Source organism: Mus musculus, chromosome 9 (assembly GCF_000001635.26).
Source record: "Mus musculus strain C57BL/6J chromosome 9, GRCm38.p6 C57BL/6J".
Classification (NCBI taxonomy): domain Eukaryota; kingdom Metazoa; phylum Chordata; class Mammalia; order Rodentia; family Muridae; genus Mus; species Mus musculus.
Genome location: NC_000075.6, coordinates 116815394 through 116837143, shown reverse-complemented (window position 1 = coordinate 116837143; position 21750 = coordinate 116815394). Strand labels below are relative to the sequence as shown.

The following is a 21750-nucleotide window of genomic DNA, read 5'->3' as shown; positions in this document are numbered from 1 at the left end:
GAGCATCAGTTTAAGGAGATGCCTTGAAGATGTCTCCATTGAAAAGCTTCTATCTCCCCCTGATAAGTAATGAATACCTTTTAGGACAGTTCTGCCAGATTCCACACATTTTCTTGTTCTCCTCAAACTTCTTTCTTTAAAAATACTGTGGTTTGATTTATTTTATGTGTATGTATTTTGTCTACATGTATGTGTGTGAACTACATATGTCCAGCACCTGTGGGGGCTGGAAGAAGGCATTGGCTCCCTTTGAGCAGAAGAAACATATACACTTAACTCCTAAACTATCTCTGCAGCCATAGTTTTCTGTACTAAAAATCAGTCAATCAAACAATCAATCTATCAACCTGTCTCTATCTCTTTCTCTTTTTCTCTCCCCCTCCCTCTCTCTTTCTCTCTGTCTCTCTCCCACCAAAGTGTGTGGGTTACATTATTTATATGTATGTGTGCACAAGTGAATGCCTGTGTGCACTAGGAAGTCAGGGAAAGGCAACGGGTGTCCCTCTGTACCACGCTTCCCCAATATACCCTTGAGACAGGGTCTCACATAGCCCAGGCTGACCAATAACTCACTATATGGCCAAGGACAGCCTTTACTCTGCCTTCCACTCTCAAGAGCTGGTTTGGCAGATGTCTACCACCCTGCCTTCCCAGCTCACCTCAAACATCCCCCTGCCGACAACTCTCACACAAATCTATTGACGGTCATAGGTGACAAGCAGCGATTCTATAACTCCAGCATTCTTCCTGCTTTGATTGCCTTTCCTCCAGAAAGGGTGGCTTCTCTTCTCCCACCCTTATTTCATAATTTGTTTTTGAAAGTACAAACTCAAAAATCCTTAATTAATTTTATGAGTTATTAACAAAAAAAGCACCATCATCATTAAAATAGCAGAATGTCACCAAGTAAAGGCGGTGGCCAATATGAATGAATCACCTTGCTTGTTTACTCTGTGGCTCATCAGACCTTTTCAGCCACAAGCAAGGGATGGCTCTCCCTGCAGATGCTTCACTCACAAACTGGGTACAATGTCTGCCTCACTGAGGCACTGAAGTGGAGCCAGAAAGCAAGGAGCACCTAGGAGCATCTTATCAACTTTCACTGTGCTAAGCATGCCAGTGGCTTTGATGATGGGTAGGGGAAAGACTCTTAATGAGTCCCAGCATTTAATGTACCACAGGTCCCCAGCTGTATGGACATAAGAGGCTTAGCAATTTTGTATCTTCTGAATAATAGCATTTATTTTATACTCTAAAATACTCCCTGGGAAGTCTGAATAACATTGCAGCTTCTTTGGTGTAATAGCTTTGTTGGGCTAATTGACTCGAACAGCAAAATTGCTCCTTAAAAAAAAGCCACACAGTTTTGATTAATGAGCCCAGTAATAGATCATTAATCTTTTCAGCTCAGAAATCATAGGAGCAGCATTATGTTTGGTACCCAGTAATATATTCCTGGATTTTTTGGGTCCTATACAGTGGTCATGTTTTAAAGATCTCATGATCAATTTAATATGGTGATCTCTGCATAATTTAATATAGTATCTAGCAACTCTGCAGTTGGAAGAATGTCATGGGCCACATCCTAAGTAGTGGTAATTGTTCTGATATGAACATAGCTTGTACTCAGTTAGGAGTGGTCTTTTTATACGGCCCTAAGTTCCGAGTAGTGATAATTACAGGAATGTTAATGTGTCACTGGAGTTCTCCTGTATACCTGGCACTCTGCTGAATTTTCAGTGCACCGTGTATTGAATTCCACATTAGCTCTCAGAAGTTAAGGGCACTGCTTCTCTTTATGATTCAGGAAGTTCTCTGAGATGTGGTACTACTGAGTCGACAGCACAGGACTGGCTAACCCTGGGTACCACACCATGGTGCTCACCTCCTGCCATGCTGACTGACTTCTGGGCGGTGACTTATGGGCAGTTCGCTTTGAGGGAGTCAGCAGCCCTGCATGAGCTGTTACGTGGATGACGGAACTGACCCGTGTGACTGTCTTAAGCCTTTCCATGTCTGAGGGGTTTATATTGCAAGGATCAATTTTCATGCTCGTGGTGGAGCCAAGACACAATTCCCCCGTTGTCTCCAGCTGTCTGATCACCAAGGAAAACAGAGTTCCAGATTATGAGCTGTAAAAGTCTGGAGGGCAAATGTCTGCCTTGCTATTTGTGCCCTGTGTTGGCTGGTATAAAACACCACCTTATGATTAAGATTCCATCATAAACTGCCCACTGGACTGAGGTCTCTATTTTCTGCAGTGACCACAGACCCTGCTGTTAAAGCCATCTGTCCATTACTGGGCCACATTAAAAGTTGGACATACCTTGCTCCCACTGGTACATTTTAAGGAAATTAACAATACAAGTGCCAGGTACAGAATAGCAGTAATGATGCAAGAAATTCTTTTGGAAATACAAGTAGTTTGCCCCATTCGAACCTTAGCAACCTTCCCTCCACTGTTCTCAAAAAGTCCACGTGCTAGTATGAGACAGGGAGGAGGCAGGAACCTCAGCCCTCAAAGTGTATTGCCTATTGATAAGTCAGTTTTCATTGTGAGAGGCACACCCCTATATGCATATTCTCATGCATACACACATACACAAACACATATGTACATACACTCATATGCACAAACTCACACACATATATACTCATACTCCCATATACATATCCTCACACACACAAACACACATATATATCCATACACATATTCACACACGTAAACTCACACACATTCACACACATATACAAACTCACACACACATACACATATTCACACACACACATACAGAAACTCACACACATATACACTCACACAATACACGTATCCACACATATTCAAACACATATACAAATTCACACACATACATATATTCACACACATATCTCCATACACATATTCACACATACATATTCACACACACACACACACACATTCACATGCACACACATATCCACACACACACACACACACACACACACACACCCATATACATGTTTACACACAGAGACACACAGATATGCTTACACGCACACTCACTACAGCTCACAGCACATTTTATCCACCTTTGTGTTAAATGCTACCACATCTTTGCAAGATGTTCAGGTTCTCCTTGGAGAGCTTGGATTGCATCAGCCTAGGTATGCTGCTCCCCTCCATCTGGATTAACAGAGTTTTAATGCGCGCCTGAATTAGTTTTGAACTGCCAACCTGTTCCTGGCTGTTTCCTCTCCAGTGACACGTGCATGGCCTCACAGGGTCGGTTTTCTGTGAAATTGGCAGGGCTAGCTTAGAAGTAAAAGCGGGTTCAAGCAAAGCAGCGAGACAACAGCTCGTTTGTATACAGAGCTGCATTCTCCACTTTCCACATGTCAAAGGTAGCTTTTGTTGGTATAATCCTCTTGAAGTAGAGGTTAGAAGAAAGTTGGCTTTATTTTCCTCCATCTTGGGAAAATGTCACAGTTCTAGTCTTACGAATAAGGCTTAACCTCAGTTTCCCTCTGGGCACTCACTTCCCCAGTATCATTAAGATGTTTATTCTTAAGAAGGTGGAGTATTTCCGTAAGTAGCTTATTCCTCAGGGAAACTCTATAGGAAGCCAGCCAGCAATATAGTCCTTATTTTAATCTCTTAAAAAGTTGTGACTCAGCCATTAAACACAGTGTGTCTACAGCATCTGTATCGAATCCATTGGATCCACTTCTGGCTGGATTTCTCAACAGCTGTGTGAGCCCAGAGCTTCTCTTAACCTGGGCTTTCTTGCATGTAAAATGGGGATATGAATAGACTCTACCTCAGGGTTTTTCTTTGAAGCCATAAAAGTATAATGAATTTAAATAGCTTTAGAGTATAGTTCTTGGCACATTGCTAGATAATAACCCTGAAATGATTATAATACTAAAAGCAAATAATTTATGTAAAATGATGTTAGCATTAATCCCACGTGGCAATGAATATTCTCAGTGTCTTTCTCATGAAAACAACTGAGATGAAATCACACTAGAAAGTTATTCATATTTAGTTGCTCACTTCTTTTACTGGTGTATATTCACTGCACCTGGTAGTGAGTTAGATAAGGACATTGCCATTTCTGTATAAGTAGATAAAGTACTGTGAGTATATCTACCCACACCTTAATCATTGTATACCACAAACTCAAATTGACTGAAAGGTCTTGTATCTTATCAACTGACCATAATTTTGCAGACTTTCATGATTCCATCATTGTTTATGCTGTGTTCTGAGGCTGTTGTCTACACAGCCTGGTGAGATTGGTTGTCCATGAGTGGAATTTCATGTCCTGAATGGATTGTACCTCAGTGACATATCTCTGTGTGTAGACTAAATATAAAGTTGAACCTCATCACTGCGCCTGTGTATTCTAGGTAGATAATTATTTTTTGTTTGTTGTTTGTTTATTTGTTGTTGATATTTTTTGAGGTAGGGTTTCTCTCTGTAGCTCTGGCTGTCTGGAACTCCTTCTGTAGACCAGGCTACCCTCAAACTCAGAAATTCACCTGCCTCTGCCTCCCTGAGTGCTGAGATTAATGGTATGCATCACCATGCTAGATCTTCATCTTCATCTTCTCTTCTTCTTCTTCTTCTTCTTCTTCTTCTTCTTCTTCTTCTTCTTCTTCTTCTTCTTCTTCTTCTTTTTCTTCTTCTTCTTCTTCTTCTTCTTCTTCTTCTTCTTCTTCTTCTTCTTCTTCTTCTTCTTCTTCTTCTTCTTCTCCTTTCTTCTTCTTCTCCCTTCTTCTTCTTCTTCTTCTTCTTCTTCTTCTTCTTCTTCTTCTTCTTCTTCTTCTTCTTCTTCTTCTTCTTCTTCTTCTTCTTCTTCTTCTTCTTCTTCTTCTTCCTCTTCTTCCTCTTCTTCCTCTTCCTCTTCCTCCTCTTCCTCTTCTTCCTCTTCCTCTTCCCCTTGTCCTCCTCCTCCTCCTTCTCCTCCCCCTCCTTCTCCTCCTCCTCCTTCTTCTTCTCCCTCCTCTTCTCCCTCTCCTCCCTCTCCCTCTCCCCCCTACCCCTTTTGCTGCTTCTGTTCGGCTTCTGCTTCTCCTTCTGCTTCTTCTTCTCTTTCTTCTCCTCTTTTTATTCCACCTTTTCCTTCTCCTTCTACTTTTTCTCTTTTCTTTTTCTTCTCCTCCTATACCTTCTTTTTAGTGGAATTAATAAAAGAATATCATAAGTTATGGCAGTATATGTACAAGATCTATAATTTGGTACTTGAAGTAACCCTTAGCAATTCAGATGGCTCCCTTTTTGTTCCAGGACACGATGCTGCTAGATAATATAGGCTCCCTAAGAGCTTCTCAGAGTGGAAGAGTGACCAAGAAATGTAGACTCTGTTCACAGGATTGAGTTGCTTTCTGTAGCCTTGCTCCCTGGTTTCATTTTTGGTTAGCAGTATTGTCAGGACGAAGCCATCCATGGTCTTTGTGGCATTGCAGTATATTATAAGGGACCTATTAAGAGATCACTGTATTGTACAGTGTATGTTTAGCAGGTTCTCACAGGTCAAGGCATCCTCCGGAGCTGGGAGCTGATGATTCTGAACGCATTAAGGTCAAGTGTGACATATGGCAGGAGTCCAGGAAAACCAGGAAGGAACACAACCACTTGGCTGCTTCTGGACAGAAGGCTCAGACACTTGCTTGTTCAGTCACATGCATCTCAACCCATGACTGCCCAGAAGAGGCAGAACAAAAGTCACCCGGGACCAGAGGCTCGGGCTATCAGGGATCCATGTCACTGCAAGTCTACTCTGCATTCTCCAAAACCATAACTTCTCACTGGACCAGAGGCTTCCCTTCCATGCGCCAGTGCTGCGCTTGCATTAAATCTGAAATACATAAAACACTCTAGATCTTGTGTTTCGTAGAGGACTGTATTCATTTTTATGGGGGGGAAGTTGTTCTTCCTCAAGTTTTACCCATAGGCTGAGTTCATTTCCTTCATGTACACATTGTGCATCACTAAGATCACATTAAATGTATTTTTTCTGCAAATATTTACATTGGTATTGATGATGACGACTGTCAAAATGATTTCTTCTGGCTTTTTGAAATGTGCAACACAGTCTTGTTATCTGGAGTTGATATCCAGGGCCAAAGGCCAGCAGAACTTCTTGCTCCTGTATACTGTGTACTATGTACTGTATACTGGGTACTATGTACCGTATACTGGGTACTATGTACTGTATACTGGGTACTATGTACTGGGTACTTGCTTCTGCATAAATGTACCATGGTACCTGTGAATTTTCCCTTTCCCCTTCATCCCACTACTCTTCCCAACCTCCAGTAACCCCCATTTTACACTCAACTTCTTAAAATTACTTTTAGCATGGGTGTGTAGATGTAGCCATGACAAAGTGGTGGGTGGTCAGAAGACATTGCTAAAGGAGTCTGTTCTCTTTGACCATATGGCCCTAGGGATTGAACTGGGGTCTCAGGATCAGCAGCAAGCATCATTACCTGATGAGCCATCTCACTGGCTCTCTGCTTCCAGTGTTAGTGGAAACAACTATCATACATCCATTGCATAAGTGAGTTGTTCGATGCTTGCTTTGCTCTACCTGGCTTATTTCACCAGATATAATCTCCAAGTTGTCTCAAATGACAGACTTCCATTCCTGGTGTGGCTGACTATATCATACCATGGTAGGTAAACCCATTTGCTTTAACCATTATCATTTGACAACCATTGCAGCAGGTTCTCAGTCTTGGCTATTTCGGATAGTGCTGCAATGAGCATGTCTCATCCATATGCTGAGCTCATCTGTGTCACTGTCCCTGCTAAAGTGACACTCATGGGGGAAAGTTCCAAGGGCAGATCACTGTGCAGCCTATGCATGAGGCATGTCACACGATTTCTTAAGGTCTCTAAAACAGCTTTCCTGCCGGGAATTTTCCTATCCGGTGATTGGCAGGCCCACTTTAGACTAACTCTTGAGGCCTGGTGAAGTAGAATGTCTTTGTTCTTTACCAGAAAGCCTCCGGCCATATCATAATCTTATGACCTTCTGGGAAGTTCAGAATGTTCTGTCTCTGCCCAGGGCCAGAGACATGACTCAGATCTCATCCTCTGGACTGGTAATTACAATCCTGAAGCTTCTGTTCTCAGTTTTACAAGGTACTGATTATGGGAGAATGTTCCATGCTCAGTGACCTCCAGGCCTGCTAAGACCTGACTACTTCCCTACCAGCTTGACCTAGATGCAAGCCACATTCCCTCTCTACATGAGCACCCCTTTCCCCCTTTCGATCATTTAAATGCTCCAGTGTTCTGACACTACACTAACTAAAAAAGAAGCAAATTTGAAATGAATTCACCCCATTTGAACAGCTAATGCACGCAAAAACATTGAGGGGAAGACAAGGAGGAAGTAACTTCAGGGAACATGTATCCTTGGATAAAATGACACATTCCTAGTCACGTTAACAACAGGAAAACTACTTTTCTAAATTTTTCATGAACAAGATTAATACAACTAGGTGATGCGTCAAGAAATCCCTGTCCAGGTGAAGCGATGTACAACCAGGCCGGAAGGGAGGAGTTACAGATGGTGACACAGACAATTCCATACATGGCAGCTGTAACTTTTACCAACTCATTGCTCCTTCAGCGGCTGTGGGGACAGGAGAAACGATGCTAACCAAATCTTGGAACTCTATAAGTCAAGCGAAAAGGAATCAAACAACTCAGAGGTACTCATTTGTGTATTGATAGTACTCCATAGAGCCACGTGGTTCTCTAGTCCTCGAATGTGAAGGGCAACCTCCACATTATAAATAGGTGAGATCTCTGGAGCATGTGTAGAAGGGCTAGATCTTACCTAGTTTATCTCCAGCACGTTTCAAATCTGTGGGATAACCTTGACACAACCAACACCAATCCCTTAATTTTTATTTTCACTGTATGTTAAATGACAAAATCAGATGAATTAGTTGTTCCTTACTGTCATTCTGGAGCTGCCTCTTCTGAAGGAATTAGGCCAGAGGGTGGGTAAGGAGCTCAGATGTTAGACCACTGGCCAAGCCTATGTGAGGTCTGCAGTGACCAGCAGCAAGAGGGCCAAATGCAGACTCGTGCCTATGATCCTGGTACTCAGGACCCAAGACAGCAAGGCCAAGTGTTGCTTAGTCACAGAGTGAGCTCCAGATCAGCCTGGGGCAAGCAAGACTTTGTCCCAAAATAAAGAGACAAGCAAACTGATCAAACAATCCAAGAAAACAGTTAATGTCCTGTGACTCTCACAGGTAAAGTTCTTCCAAACAGCTAAAAGAACTCATTTGGTTTATAACACCAGTCAGCCTTCTCCCAGATGACTATTTAAGACAAGTGTGATGTGTAAATAAAATTGTAAGTGGAAATATAGGGTGTGTAGTATTTTAAAGTTCATTCCAGGAAGAACTTAAATTCTATTGTCAGCCAATATATTCAAGACTAACGCTGCATTTCAAGAGCTGGAATTATTTAATGAATATCACTGCCCAAAGCCGTATTCTCTCTGTGAATACAAATTAAGGAATGACCCCATCAAGTGCTATACTGTTTCTGTGCATACCAATTAAGGAGCTGGCCTTGCTGTTGGAATTTAGATTCAGAAAGTAGCTTACTAGGCAGTCCCTTGTGGACGATGTTCTGGGTGTTCAGACTATGTTGCTGAGTGGCTGCAGCGTGATCTACACTTAGGGAGTTCAGATGTGAATTTGAATTGGGATTTACCAGCCTACAGAAACAGAGAAAAGCCCCAGCACTGTCTGGGACAGTGATGTAGCTGTCTTGGGTTACTCAGTTTCACCAAGGGCAAAGGAGTGCAGAGGGTTGGGTCAGCTCCAACCATATCATAACCCTTCCATGGGCTACAGTCCATCTATTGGTAAGGACTGGACAAATGGAGAGACTCCTAAGGGGTTGAGCATGTATTCTTCAATGTATGTTCCATAGAAAGCCATGTTGTTCCTAGTGAGGGGGAGAGAGGTCTGTTGCTAAAGTGCTTGTCATGCGTGTGTGATGATCTGAGGTTGATCCCGCCCAGACCCATGTGACCTAGTTACTTTTCTATCTCTGTGATAATATACCATCACCAAGGCAACTTATAAAGGAAAGCATTTATTTGGGATTCGCAGTTTCAGAGACCTCGAATCCATGTTCATCACAGTGGAGTGCACTGGCAGCAGGCTGGCAGGCATGGTGCTGGAGAGTAGCTGTGAGCTTACATCTTGAGACAACCATCATCAGGCAGAAAATGTGCTAACAGGATGGTGCAAGCCTTTTAAAGCCTGCCCCTAGTGACTTACCTCCTCCAACATGGCCATGATTCCTAATCCTTTCCACACAGTTCCATCACCTGTGACCCAAGTAGACAAATGTATCAGCATATGGGGGCCATTCTCATTCAAACCACAACATCATGTAAAAATTGCAGATTCAGCGATTGGTGCATTGATCCCAGCCCCAGGAGACAGGTGTCTACTGGTACTCTCTAGATAGCCAGTCCAGCCTAATTGACAAAGCCCAGAAACCCTGTCTCATGGAGTTCCTGAGTGAACCCCTGGGGTTTCCCATTAGTTGCCATCCTCCCTCCCCCAATGCATTAAAACAATGCTGTTTATTTTTCTAGATCTTTGTCGAACGTATTCTTCCCAAATATGTTTGAACAAATATGCTAATGTATCTCTCACCTCTCCTCCTTGAGAATCCCCTTGGAATCAGCGCCAACTAGAAACGGCAAAGCCTCCTTCCAATAAATACCATTAGTTCCTTAATCTGGCCACTGCTCTGAGAGGAACTTTCTATTTATGGCAGGATGCTCTGACTCTTCCGGTACAGTCGTAACATAAAGTTGTGCTTTAAAAATTAGTTTATCTAAGTCCTAAAGGCATGTTAGCTTTAGAAAAACTAAGTTAAAATTTTAAATAAATTGTACATTGCAGACAATAATAATAATAATAATCTGAGAGCTGATATGCAAATGATTGAAACTTGGGGGAACACAGCTGGTTGAATGCACTGAGTTGGTTCTTAGTCTAATTCTAACTCTGTCACTAATTATCAGATTGTCCTTAGGCAGGGTGATGAATCTTTCATGGCTCTCTTTCCTCATTATCCAATACGAATGATGATATTTGCCAAGATACCTTTATAATTATGATGGGAAGATTAAAATTAAGTGATGGATAGTAAAAATGCTGTAAAAGTTGAAGGTTCTATGTGCATAAGGCTCATTACTATGTATCTGAAGCATCAGGAAAAGGGAGACAAACACACAGAGAAAGAGAAGGAGAGAGAGACAGAGAGAGAGAGAGACCTTTAGCCAGTTAATAGAAAAATAATCTCATTTTCTTATTCTGATCATATCATTTGACATTTGTTGGTGATAGTATATTTTATATGTGTTTGTTTCTGTGTTTTTGCCTGTGTGTGTGTGTGTGTGTGTGTGTGTGTGTGTGTTCAGTTGTTTGTGTGTGTATGTGAGAGAGAGGAGAGGAGATGAAACCAAGATCTAAGTTGTATGTATATTCTCCACATAAACACCATTCCCAAATGTTAAAACTGTGGCCCTTCACAGAGAGATATGTTTATTCTTGCTACTTTCCTGGTAATAAAAAAATGTTTAAAAAAATAATTTATGTTTAAATAATAAGCTCGATGACAGATTTCTTTAGATATTTTATTGATTTTAAATTTTATGTGTATGAGTATTTTCCTGCATGTATATATTGTACCACATGTGCACGTATGTATTTTTACCCCATGTGTGCAAGCACAGAAGAGGAAATCAGGTCCTCTAGAGCTGGGGTTTTAGATGGTTTTGAGGTATTTTGTGTGTGCTGAGAACTGAACCCAGGGTCTCTAGAAGAGCAACAAGCATTCTTAACCACTGAGTTATCTCTCTATGACAATGTCCTGTTCATCTCAAGAATTACTAAAAAATTGTGACCTATCTGTAGTGAGAATTTTAGTTTCTTTAAACACACACACATACTGAGAGAGAGAGGGGGGGGAGAGAGAGAGAGAGAGAGAGAGGGAGAAAGAGAGAGGGAGGGAGGGAGGGAGAGAGAGACAGAGAAGAGGAGAGGGAGGGGGAGGGGGAGGGGGAGGGGGAGAGGGAGAGGGAGAGGGAGAGACAGAGAGAGAGAGAGAGAAATAGGACTCTGTTTTCATTTAAATCCCAGGTGTGGGATATGGGCCTGCATCAGATATCCACAGCAGTTTGGTGTGACTTCCCTCATGCTCTAGCAGGGATGGGATTTTGCCAGCTGCAGACAGTTTCTGTGATTGTGTAACATTTGGAATTCTGGGGACTTTTCAGAGGGAATATCAATGCCAGGGCCCTAAGAGACAGAGTGGGTTAGTGGTTGGTTGCTGTTGGTAGTTGTTGTTGGTTGGTTGTTGGTTGTTATTGGCCTCTGTTTGTTAAATAGTCATGTGCAAAGAAGAAACAAGAAAAAGAAATTAGATATTGTGTTGTGGAAGATCAAACTCAATACCCCCAATTAGCAGGAAGTAGTCCAAAGATAACATTGCTCCCCCTTTCCCTTGTCTTAGTTAAGGTTTCATTACTGTGAAGAGATATCATGACTAAGGCAACTCTTATTGACAACATTTAATTGGGGATGGCTTATAGTTTCAGAGGTTTAATCAATTATAATAGCAGGAAACATGGCAACATCCAGGCAGGCATGGCGCTGAAGGAGCCAAGAGTTCTACATCTTCATCTGCAGGCAACAAGGTGGGGAGGGGGGGGACTATCTTCTGTACTGGCAGGAGCTTAAGCATATATGAGACTTCAAAGCTGACCTACACAGTGACACACTTCCTCCAACAAGGCCACACCTACTCCAATGAGGTAATAGTGCCACTCCCTATGGCCAAGCATTCAAAAACACATAAGTCTATGGGGACCAACCTATTCAAACCACCATACACCTCTATTTTCTTTACTCTCTTATCTAGAGGTAGGGGTTTGAAAGGGTGGAAGAAAAGGGGTGGAGAAGATTGGAAGAAAAAACATAAAGTCACAGAAGACCAGCTACACCTATCTGCATAAGTTGTTAAAAACTAATGCAATTTAGTTTTATATCAAAATTATTTCTTGACCTAAAATATTTGGAATTTCATTTTTATAGTCTCTCACTATTTTTAAAACCATACATCTACTTATTCTAGAAGATTTCTGGATTTCTTTTGACAGTTTAATTTTGTTTAGTCTTGATGCTAAGTTTTGTTGTTGGTGGTGGTGGTAGTGGTGATAGTGGTTTTTGTTTTGTTTTCGTTTGGTTTGGTTTTGGCTAAATTATAGTGTTTCAATTAAATGTCTAACTTACGTTGATATTTGTGATTAATCATGATGTTCTTATCATGGTTTGCTTCTGACAATACTACTGTTTTAGCATACAGGTAACTATGTTTCTGTTTATTAATCCATATGCGAATTATAAAGTGTTCACGCATACAGAGAATGCTAACAGTTGTGGATTTTTTTTCCTATGCTACTAAACAAAGTTTCCATAAGCAGTATTACCACTCAATGAAATATTGGACATAATGAGCTCATTTACATATAAGTATTCCTGCTTGGTCTGATATGGCATCTCTCAAATTGATGCCATTATGAGAATCGTTTGGAGGGCTTGTCAAAATCAGCTTGATTTTGGAGTTCATGATCGTTATCTCAAGGTGTCCCTAAGAATTTATATTTCTAACCAGTTCCAGGTGATGCTTAAAATTTTTTAAATTTATTTTTACTTTATTTATTTTGGGAGAGACTCCCATGATGCCCAGATAGCCTTCAGAATTACTATGTAGCTGAGGCTAGCTGGAAACTTCTAACTTTCATGTCTCTACCTTCTAAGTTCTGGGATTATAGGCATGCATCCCATACCTGGCTTCAGGTAATGTTGATACTGAATTTCTGGCTCACATCATGGTACCCACGGGTCTACTAGGAGGAAGTGTCAAAGAGTAGTAAAGCTTGTGGCATTGATGATGGTCTAGGGACTTTGCCCTGCTTCTCACACTTGTCGGCTGTATCATAGGGGCACATAGTGATTGAATGCATCCTCTGCAACATGAGAATGATATTGTACAGGAATCATGAATGAAAACTGCATGGTAAGTACCCAGAAGAACGGCTTAACCAATCCAGCATTTGTGATCAGAGATGTGTATCGGGCGTGCTGCAGCAAGGGCAGTGGCTGTAGACTGCCCTCCGGCGACTAGCTGACCTTCCAGAACTTCAGTTAGCTGCGTAGTAAACCACAATCTGAAACTAGTAAGAAGAAAATCCCAGAAATAATTCACAATGCTAATTGCCACCATCAAATGCACAGTAAACTCTTGCCCTGCCCTCCTCTGTCCCACTGTGGTTGCAAATGAGTCCCTTGTCTCGTGGATCTATGTCATACGTGCTCCAAACACTCAGGGGCAGTCTCTGTTAAAGTCTGCTGCTGCACCCATGCCACACTTGCTCAGGAACTCTTAGTACACCACCAGTAATCTCAAAGTGCAAATGTAGTGATGCTGGCCATATGAAGCTACACCCGAGAGAAGCTACAAACTGTTTCCTTCAGGTGAGAAGGTGAACGGGATAGCCCAGATCTATAGTAACAAATGAGACTCCTGCCCATGAGGCTATGAAAAGAGACAAATCCATGCAAGTGTTGCTGTCACAGCCCAGTTTGCATAAGGCATGCATAGCACATCACAAGCACTTAACAAAGATGGGAAAGATGAGATTGCCCTCTGAGATTTGAGGTGGCATTTCTGGATGCCTCATGGATACCATATGATTATATATGTGCTCATCTGGGCTTAACTCCAGTATAAGCTTGTGTGTATTTTTACAAGAGAGCTTGGATTTCATGGATGGCATTTTTTTTTATGAGAAATGTTGCACCTAGGATGGGAGTGGGCAGATATGGTGATGCACACCTGTCTCCAGTCGCATGCCTATCCTCCCAGCACTTGGGAGGTTGGCGCAGGAGGGTCATGAGTTCTAAGCCACTGTGCAGTCTAGTTTTATGCGAACTAGACACCAGCAGGAGTCACAGAGGAACAATATCATCACATCAACAGTAACCCTAACCAGGACAGTCACCCTGGACTACCTCAGGCATTTGGAGCTATCCTGGGAAGCATTGGCCTAAGAGAACGGAGGAGGCTGTCAGACTCTAGTTTGCAATTTGAGTGCAGTGCTTGTCCATAGATCTCACTGCATTTGTTTCTTTTTCTTCCCCTAGCAACAAGAGCAAGACCCTACGAATCTATACATCTCAAACCTTCCCATCTCCATGGATGAGCAGGAGCTGGAGAACATGCTAAAGCCCTTTGGACACGTGATATCCACCAGAATCCTGAGGGATGCTAACGGAGTCAGCAGGGGCGTTGGCTTTGCCAGGTAACTCTTTCTCTGTAAGGAACCCATGTGAAATGTGTCTTTCCTTACTGTTTCTTTTCAACCCTATTCCTCTGTAATATCTAGGGCCCAAAGCAATAGAATATGGGAAATAAAATAAAATGCTTATCAAACCTTTCATCTTTCGGTAGGTTTACTTCAAGCCAAAGACAAACCCATGACATTGTACATTGTGTCCTCTGAAGCACGTACACAGACTTTATATGTCTCTGGTCATGATCATATGCACATTTAATATTCAGTCCTGTCTATATTTGCAAAAGAACCCAATCAGAAGAAGCCGGAAGCAAAGGACGCCCATGTACATTGGGGCTGAGGATGAAGCTCATTTGGTAGATTGCTTGCCTAGCGTACAGGAAGCCTTGGGTAAAGCAGACATAATGTCACACTCATAATTTGAGCGCGGGGGAGGTGGAGGCAGGAGGATCAGAAGTTCAAGGTCATCATTGGCTACATAGCAAATCCACAGCATGGTCAGCTTGAAATACGTTTCAAAAAAGCAAAAGACAAGGAGAAAATATGCGCCTGTGCAGTGACCAAAGTGTCTTTGTCACTGCACAGTTTATGTGTGAGTGTCTAATGGAGGGAAAGGATGGTGAAGAGCAGAGAGAAGGGGGAATTTGGAAGGCAGCAGTTATGGGAAGTCCCAGGGAGAGTGCAAATAGAACTGGGAGCCAACAAGGTGTTTGCATTTAGGAGGCACCAGCAGTTTGGTTTTGATATTTTAGACAGAACAGGAAAAATACATTTTTTTTTCCTTTCATCGCCAGAAAAGAAAGAGCAGTTTTAACTTTAAGGGAATGTTTACAAAGAGAGTCTCATTCTGGAATAAAGTGAGAGGACCGTGCTTGCTGTGCTCTCATGGGAAGATAAAGCCAATGAGACCTCAAAGAGAAAGAAGGTATTTCGTGATAAGATACTGGAAAATGAAACTGAGTCACCATAGCCCCAGAGCATGGGCAGAAAGAGATACTGAGTCACGAGGGAGTGTGGACAGTGTAGACCAGTGGTTCAACCCTACATGAACAGCGAAACTTACTTTCTTCTAGCTTAAATCCCGAGGTCGTGTGCCCTATCATAAAATTATTACTGTACTCTAGAATATTTTATAGGGGTAGACCAGGAGATATATGAATGGCGCATGCTTGGTGAATAGAATAAAAAAATTAGAGTGGAGGGAATCTTGCAGTTCTCCACTGTGTAAGGTAGTCAGGCTTTGGAAACACTGACCCTAGCTGCTTTTGATGGTCTAGATGGCACAGGTGCGACCTCCTGTGTCTATGAGCGCCACCACGTTGACAGCACATCACCTGCTTCCAGAGGTCTGAGCAACGCAGGTTTCACCGAATGACAGCTAAGTTTGCTTTGCATGTGGAGCACATTTCCTTGAGATCTTTTGACTCTTACCCCAGCTCTTACTCTTCAGAATCTCTCTGATACATTAATCTCTCTTTTTTAAAAAAAAATGGTTATTTTACTTATTTACATTTCAAATTTTAGCCCCACCTTCCTAGTTTCCCCTCCACAAACCTATCCCATCTCCCCTCCCTCTGCTTCTATGAGAGTATTCTCCCACCCACCCACCCACTCCCACCTCACCACCCTAGCATTACCCTAAGCTGGAGGTCAAGCCTTCATAGGACCAAGGGCCTCCCCTCCCATTGATACCAGATAAGGCCTCCTCTGCTATGTATGAGGCTGGAGCCATAGGACACCCATGTGTACTCTTTGGTTGGTGTTTAGTCCCTGGGAGCTCTGGGGAGTCTGGTTGTTTGATATTGTTGTTCTTCCTATGGCGTTGCAAACCCTTTCAGCTCCTTCAGTCCTTCTGAGTCCTCCATTGGGTTCCCCATGCTCAGGCTGATGGTTGTCTGCATCTGTATTGGTCAGGATCTGGCCTGGAGACAGCTATATCAGGTTCCTGTCAGCAAGCACTTCTTGGCATCAGCAATAGTGTCTGGGTTTGGTGTCTGCATGTGGGATGGATCCCCAGGTGGGGCAGTCTCTGGATGGCCTTTCCTTCAGTCTCTGCTCTACTCTTTGTCCCTGAATTTTCTTTAGACAAGAGCAATTCTGAGTTAAAACTTTGGAGATCGATGGGTGACCCCATCCCTCAACCAGGGGCCATGATTCACTTCTGGATATGGTCTCTACAGGTTCTCTCCCCTTTGTTGGGTACTTCAGCTAATATCATCCCCATTGGGTCCTGGGAGCCTCTTTCTTTCCTGGCATCTGGGACCTTCTGGTGACTATCCCCAGTTCCCCATCCCCCATTGCTACACACCTCTGATCAATTTCCTGAGGAATAAGTATATTTTAAGTTCGTCAAGGGAACACATTTTCTAGAATGTATCCTGGGATGTGGTTTGGGGTTAGATTTTTGTTCTTAATCCGCCACATGTTGGTTTTCTAGTAATGCTATAACAGCAGAAAACATTTTGGCTTAAATAAGAAAAAAAATTTGTTTTCTCAATCTCGAAGCTAAAAGCCAGTGATCAAGGTATCTTGTGGTTGTTTTCTTACGTCTTCTCTGTGATTTGTAGATGGCTTTCTCCTCTTCCACTCATCTTCCTTCTGGAAAGAATTTCCATCCTGTCTGCCCTCAGCTTGCAGGGTTGTTTTGTTTGTTCATTGTTGGATGAATGGATGGGTGGTAGAGAGTAGTGGTTTTTAAATATTTCCATCTTATGATGCCCCTGAGTAGCTCAGTTCAATAGTTTTAGCACTTGGAGATGAATCTTCTACAGACACAGGTCATGGTGGATTAAGGCCCATTATTAATTTAATTGCCTGTTTGCAAATACATTTACCTTCTTAAGTATTATGGGATAGGACTAAACATGAACTTAAGTAATAGATGGGGGTATGCACTCAGGGCTACTTGCTCATCTTTGTGTCAATCCTTGTTGTATAGTTTGAGTTTACCTAAAGGGAAAGGAGCATAGATGTCTGCAAAGGGTGGAGTTAACAACACAAGTCGTCAGATCAAAACTGCAACCGTGGCAGATGGAATCATACAAGAACAACACACAGCTCCATCTCTGGAGGAACCCTGGAAGGCTGGGGGCTTTCCCTTGATTATTCTCCCTGGTCTAACAGCAGCCTCTTCCTCCTCTTGTGTATTCTGCATATAAAAACCACAAGGAACTCTTACAAATTCAAGTCAGGGCACATCAGAGTCTTTTGCATTGCCTGAGTGATTTCATTTCTCAGCCCAGGACCCCACCTCCCAATGTCATCTCTGGCTTGGGTCACATCTCTGGTCATGGTTCTTCCTGTCACATGTCCTTTCTTGATTGACCACCTTGTTAACAGCCATTCTGCTGCCTTCTGCCTACTCAGCTCTTAGGTATTGAGTGGCCCATTTTTCTTCAGAATTCTTCCCTGACCTTCAACCCCTGATTGTAAGCCAAATTAAAAGCCACTGTTCAAATTCCTTTAAAAGTTTTTTTTCCTCAAATAAAATTTATCATAGATGCACCTAATCCATTACTTTATTTCAGTATTCTCACACGGGGTTTTTCTTTTCTTTTCTTTTCTTTTCTTTTCTTTTCTTTTCTTTTCTTTTCTCTTTTTTTCCTCTTCTCTTCTCTTCTCTTCCCTTCTCCCCTCCCCTCCCCTCTCCTCTCTTCTCCTCTTCTCTCCTCTCTTCCTTCCATCTTTCCTTCCTTCCTTCCTTCCTTTCTTCCTTCCTTCCTTCCTTTCTTCCTCCCTTCCTTCCTTTTTCCTTCCTTTCCTCCCTCCCTCCCTCCCTCTCTCCTTTCTTCCTTTCTTTCTTTCTTTCTTTCTTTCTTTCTTTCTTTCTTTCTTTCTTTCTGTTTGATTGTTAGATGGGTGAGTTGGTAGATGAATACATAGATGGGTTGATGGGTGGTTGGATAGACAGGTGAACAAATGGGTGCCTGGATGATGGGTGATAAATTGGTAGGAGGGTAGATATATTGACAGGGAATGTGTGCCTGGATGTATTGCTGGGGGGATGTGTGGGTAGGTTGATGGATGGGTGCATGAGTGGGTAGGTGGGTGAACAGGTGGGTAGGTGGTTGGATTGATGAGTAGGTGGGTGGATGAAAAAGAATGGGGCATAGCTGGGTTGGTGGGGGTGGATTGCCAGATGGATGTGTGAACAGGTAGATGTGTGGATGTGTGGACAGTCAACTTTATGGTTAGCATTCTGTGAGATTACTAAGTAGTTTAGCTCAGTTTTCTCAAAACTTGGATCTATGCCCTTGAATCATCAGCTGAATTCTTGTGCTGACATCCAGGTGGTTTCTTTGTTTGGTTTTGTGTCCCAGATGGTAACACCCTCTGCATCCCAGGGTAGCCTCAGCCTTCCGAGTGCCTGGATTATAAGTGCATGTTCAGCAGGCCTTTCTTCTAGCAGTATTGGATTTACTGGTTTGTGGAAGGCGAGTAGAATTAAAAGAACAAACACCAAGAAAGCAGAGAGCAGAAACTGTGAGCCTGTCTTGCTTGTCAGCTTCTGGGAAATGGACGTAGAATGAGTCCTCCTTTCTCTGAGAATTTTAGATTTTAAATCTTGGGGAGCAGAACCTCCCTCAGCTGACCTGATGGCACAGACTAGGACAGAGCTTTTAGTTCTACCGTGTGCTAATAAAGCAAATCGTTCTACCATGTGCTAATAGAGCCGACAATATTCCTACCTATGCGGTAGCACTTGGTCTGTGTTCTGGAACAATGGTGGCTCTTGCTTCTGCTATTAGGATTAGAAATAAAATTTTGCAGAGTCCCTCCTTTTTCTAAAAGAAAAAATATTACTAAATTTATTGTATTGTGTGTGGAGAAGAAGGGACATGTGTTATAGCCCATGTTATGCAAAGGTCAGAGGACAACTTGTAAGGGTTGGTTTCCTCCTTCCACGTGGGTGTTCTAAGCCTTGAACTCGCATGGTGAGGCTCTAAGGCAGGTGCCTTTAGGTGCTGCGGCATTCAGGCATTCAATGTCGCTACTTTTAAAAGTCCACCCCCTTTTTCTCACTCACCTTTTTCCTTGAGAATTCCCTTTCTGAAGCACAAAGCAGAGATGATTGGACAGTGTTCTTGATTCTCCTGGGGCTAATGCATAATGTATTAGTCAAGGTTTTCCTGCTGTGAACAGACACCATGGCCAAGGTAACTCTTATAAAGGACATTTAATTCGGGCTGGTTTACAGGTTAGGAGGTTCAGTCCATTATCATCAAGGCAGGAGCAAGGCAGCATCCAGGCAGGCTTGGAGCTAGAGGAGCTAAGAGTTACACTCAAAGGAAACCAGGAGCAGACTAACCTCCACATGGTTAGGAGGAGGCTCTCAAAGCCTACATACACATTGACACACTTCCTCCAACAAGGCCACACCTACACCAACAAGGCCACACCTCCCAGCAGGGCTACTCCCTGGGTTAAACACATTCAAACAACCACACATAGCAAGAGAAGGTGCTGGGTTGCATACAGATGCCCCTGGCAGTTGTGCTCAGAGTATCAGCAGCTTCAGGGTCATGTGAGAACTTGGAGGAAGTGTCTGATTTCCCATGATAACTGACTAACTCCATAGGCTGATGGAAGGCTTGAATGGCCATCTGTAAACTGGATTCACAAATACTGGCACACACCCACAGCCCTCTCACACAGGAGAGGCATCACCCTGGTATGTCAGGACCGATTCTCAGAATTATTTGGAAGATCTGTGTCTTAGTTAATGCTTCTGTTGCTGTGGTGAAATACCACAATTAAAGCAATGTAGGGAGAAAGGGCTTTATTTGACTTTCACATCACAGTCCTGTGAGGGAATCCAAGGCAAGAGCTCAAACAGGGTAGGAACCTGGAGGCAGAAGCTGATGCAGAGGCCATGGAGGGATGCTGCTTACTGGCTTGCTCAGCCTGCTTTTTTATAGAACTCCAGGACCACCAGCCTAGGTTTGGAACCACCCTCAATGGACTGGGTTCTCCCCCATCAATCACTGATTAAGAAAACACTAGCAGTGGGAGAATACAGATATAAAGTGATGGACTGGTTACAACTATGATAAATTTCATTTGAGGGGAAAAATGTCTACAGGAATTCGAACAGTGGAATCTAATTTAGGTAGCAGTCTGGGGTTGAAGGTCAGGGAAGAATTCTCTGAAGAAAAATAGGCCAGTGCTACAGCCCCACCTTAAAGAAGCATTTTTTTAAATTGAGTTTCTCCCTCTGGAATGAGTCTAACTTCTGAGACGTTGACATGAATCTAGGAGCGCAGTCTGCAGACACTCGGGCTGAGCGAACAGTCATGAAGCATGCCAAGTTCACAGTTAGAGTGGTGGCTCACAGTTAGAGTGGTGGCTCACAGTTAGAGTGGTGGCTCACAGTTAGAGTGGTGGCTCACAGTTAGAGTGGTGGCTCACAGTTAGAGTGGTGGCTCACAGTTAGAGTGGTGGCTCACAGTTAGAGTGGTGGCTTACAGTTAGAGTGGTGGCTCGGTCTGTAAAGCGCCTGGGCAGAACGCCTTTGTACCTATTTACAGGGTCTAGAATGAGATGTCACACATAGTAAACCTTCATCAATGTGTGTGTGTGTGTGTGTGTGTGTGTGTGTGTGTAATGTTTACTCCCATAGGGTGTGCATGTGTGTGTGTGCGTGCTTTGCATGAACATGCATTGGCTTGGGCATGTATGTGTTTGTGTTTGTGTTTGTGGTGTGTGTGTGTGTCTCTGTGTGTGTGTGTGTGTGTGTGTGTGTGTATGCATGTGAGTGTGTTTGGGCACATGTAGCCCAGAGCATAAATTCAGATGCCATTCCTCAGATGCTGTCCATCCTCCCACCTTCCCTTTGAGTCAGGGTCACTTACTGACCACAACTCACCAAGTAGGTTAGGCTGGCTGACCAGGGAGCCCTTGGGATCTGCCTGTCTCTGTCTAGCTGGCACTAGGATTATAAGCCCATCCAACTATGTGGTGCTAGGAATCCAACCCAGATTGCCCTGCTTCCGGGGTAAACAGTTCACCCTTATGAACCGAATTATTTCCCCAGTCACCCTTGAGTAACTTGATGACTAAATGAAGCACTTCAGGTTTGGCTTGCTCATTTGGATTATCACAATGCACAAGAAAACTGAATTGACTGATGACAAGAAGTCAACTCTAACTCATGGAGCAGTGCACCGTCACAGAAAACCAAAACAGAAAACAGCTTCAGCCCTACTCAGAGCTTAGATTGGTTCTTCTAGAAGCCCACAGGATTGCAGACCCCATCAAAGGGAGATTCGGTGTCTCCTGGGAGAGCAGCTCGCTTATATTCATATGTAGTAAGCTGTAATATGTGTCTTGAGAATGTATCTCTTTCTCAGTG

The 21750-nt window shown here is 43.0% G+C and overlaps 1 protein-coding gene across 10 annotated transcripts in view; it reads left to right on the top strand.

The window, feature by feature from the left end:
• The window catches only part of Rbms3 (RNA binding motif, single stranded interacting protein), a 1057168-nt gene that overhangs the window by 792770 nt on the left and 242648 nt on the right, over positions 1-21750 (top strand). For all 10 annotated transcript variants that reach the window (NM_001172121.1, NM_178660.4, NM_001172126.1 and 7 more), the window contains one exon: positions 14248-14405. In NM_001172121.1, the coding sequence (NP_001165592.1) occupies positions 14248-14405 (158 nt within the window). The remainder of the gene's footprint in view (positions 1-14247; positions 14406-21750) is intronic.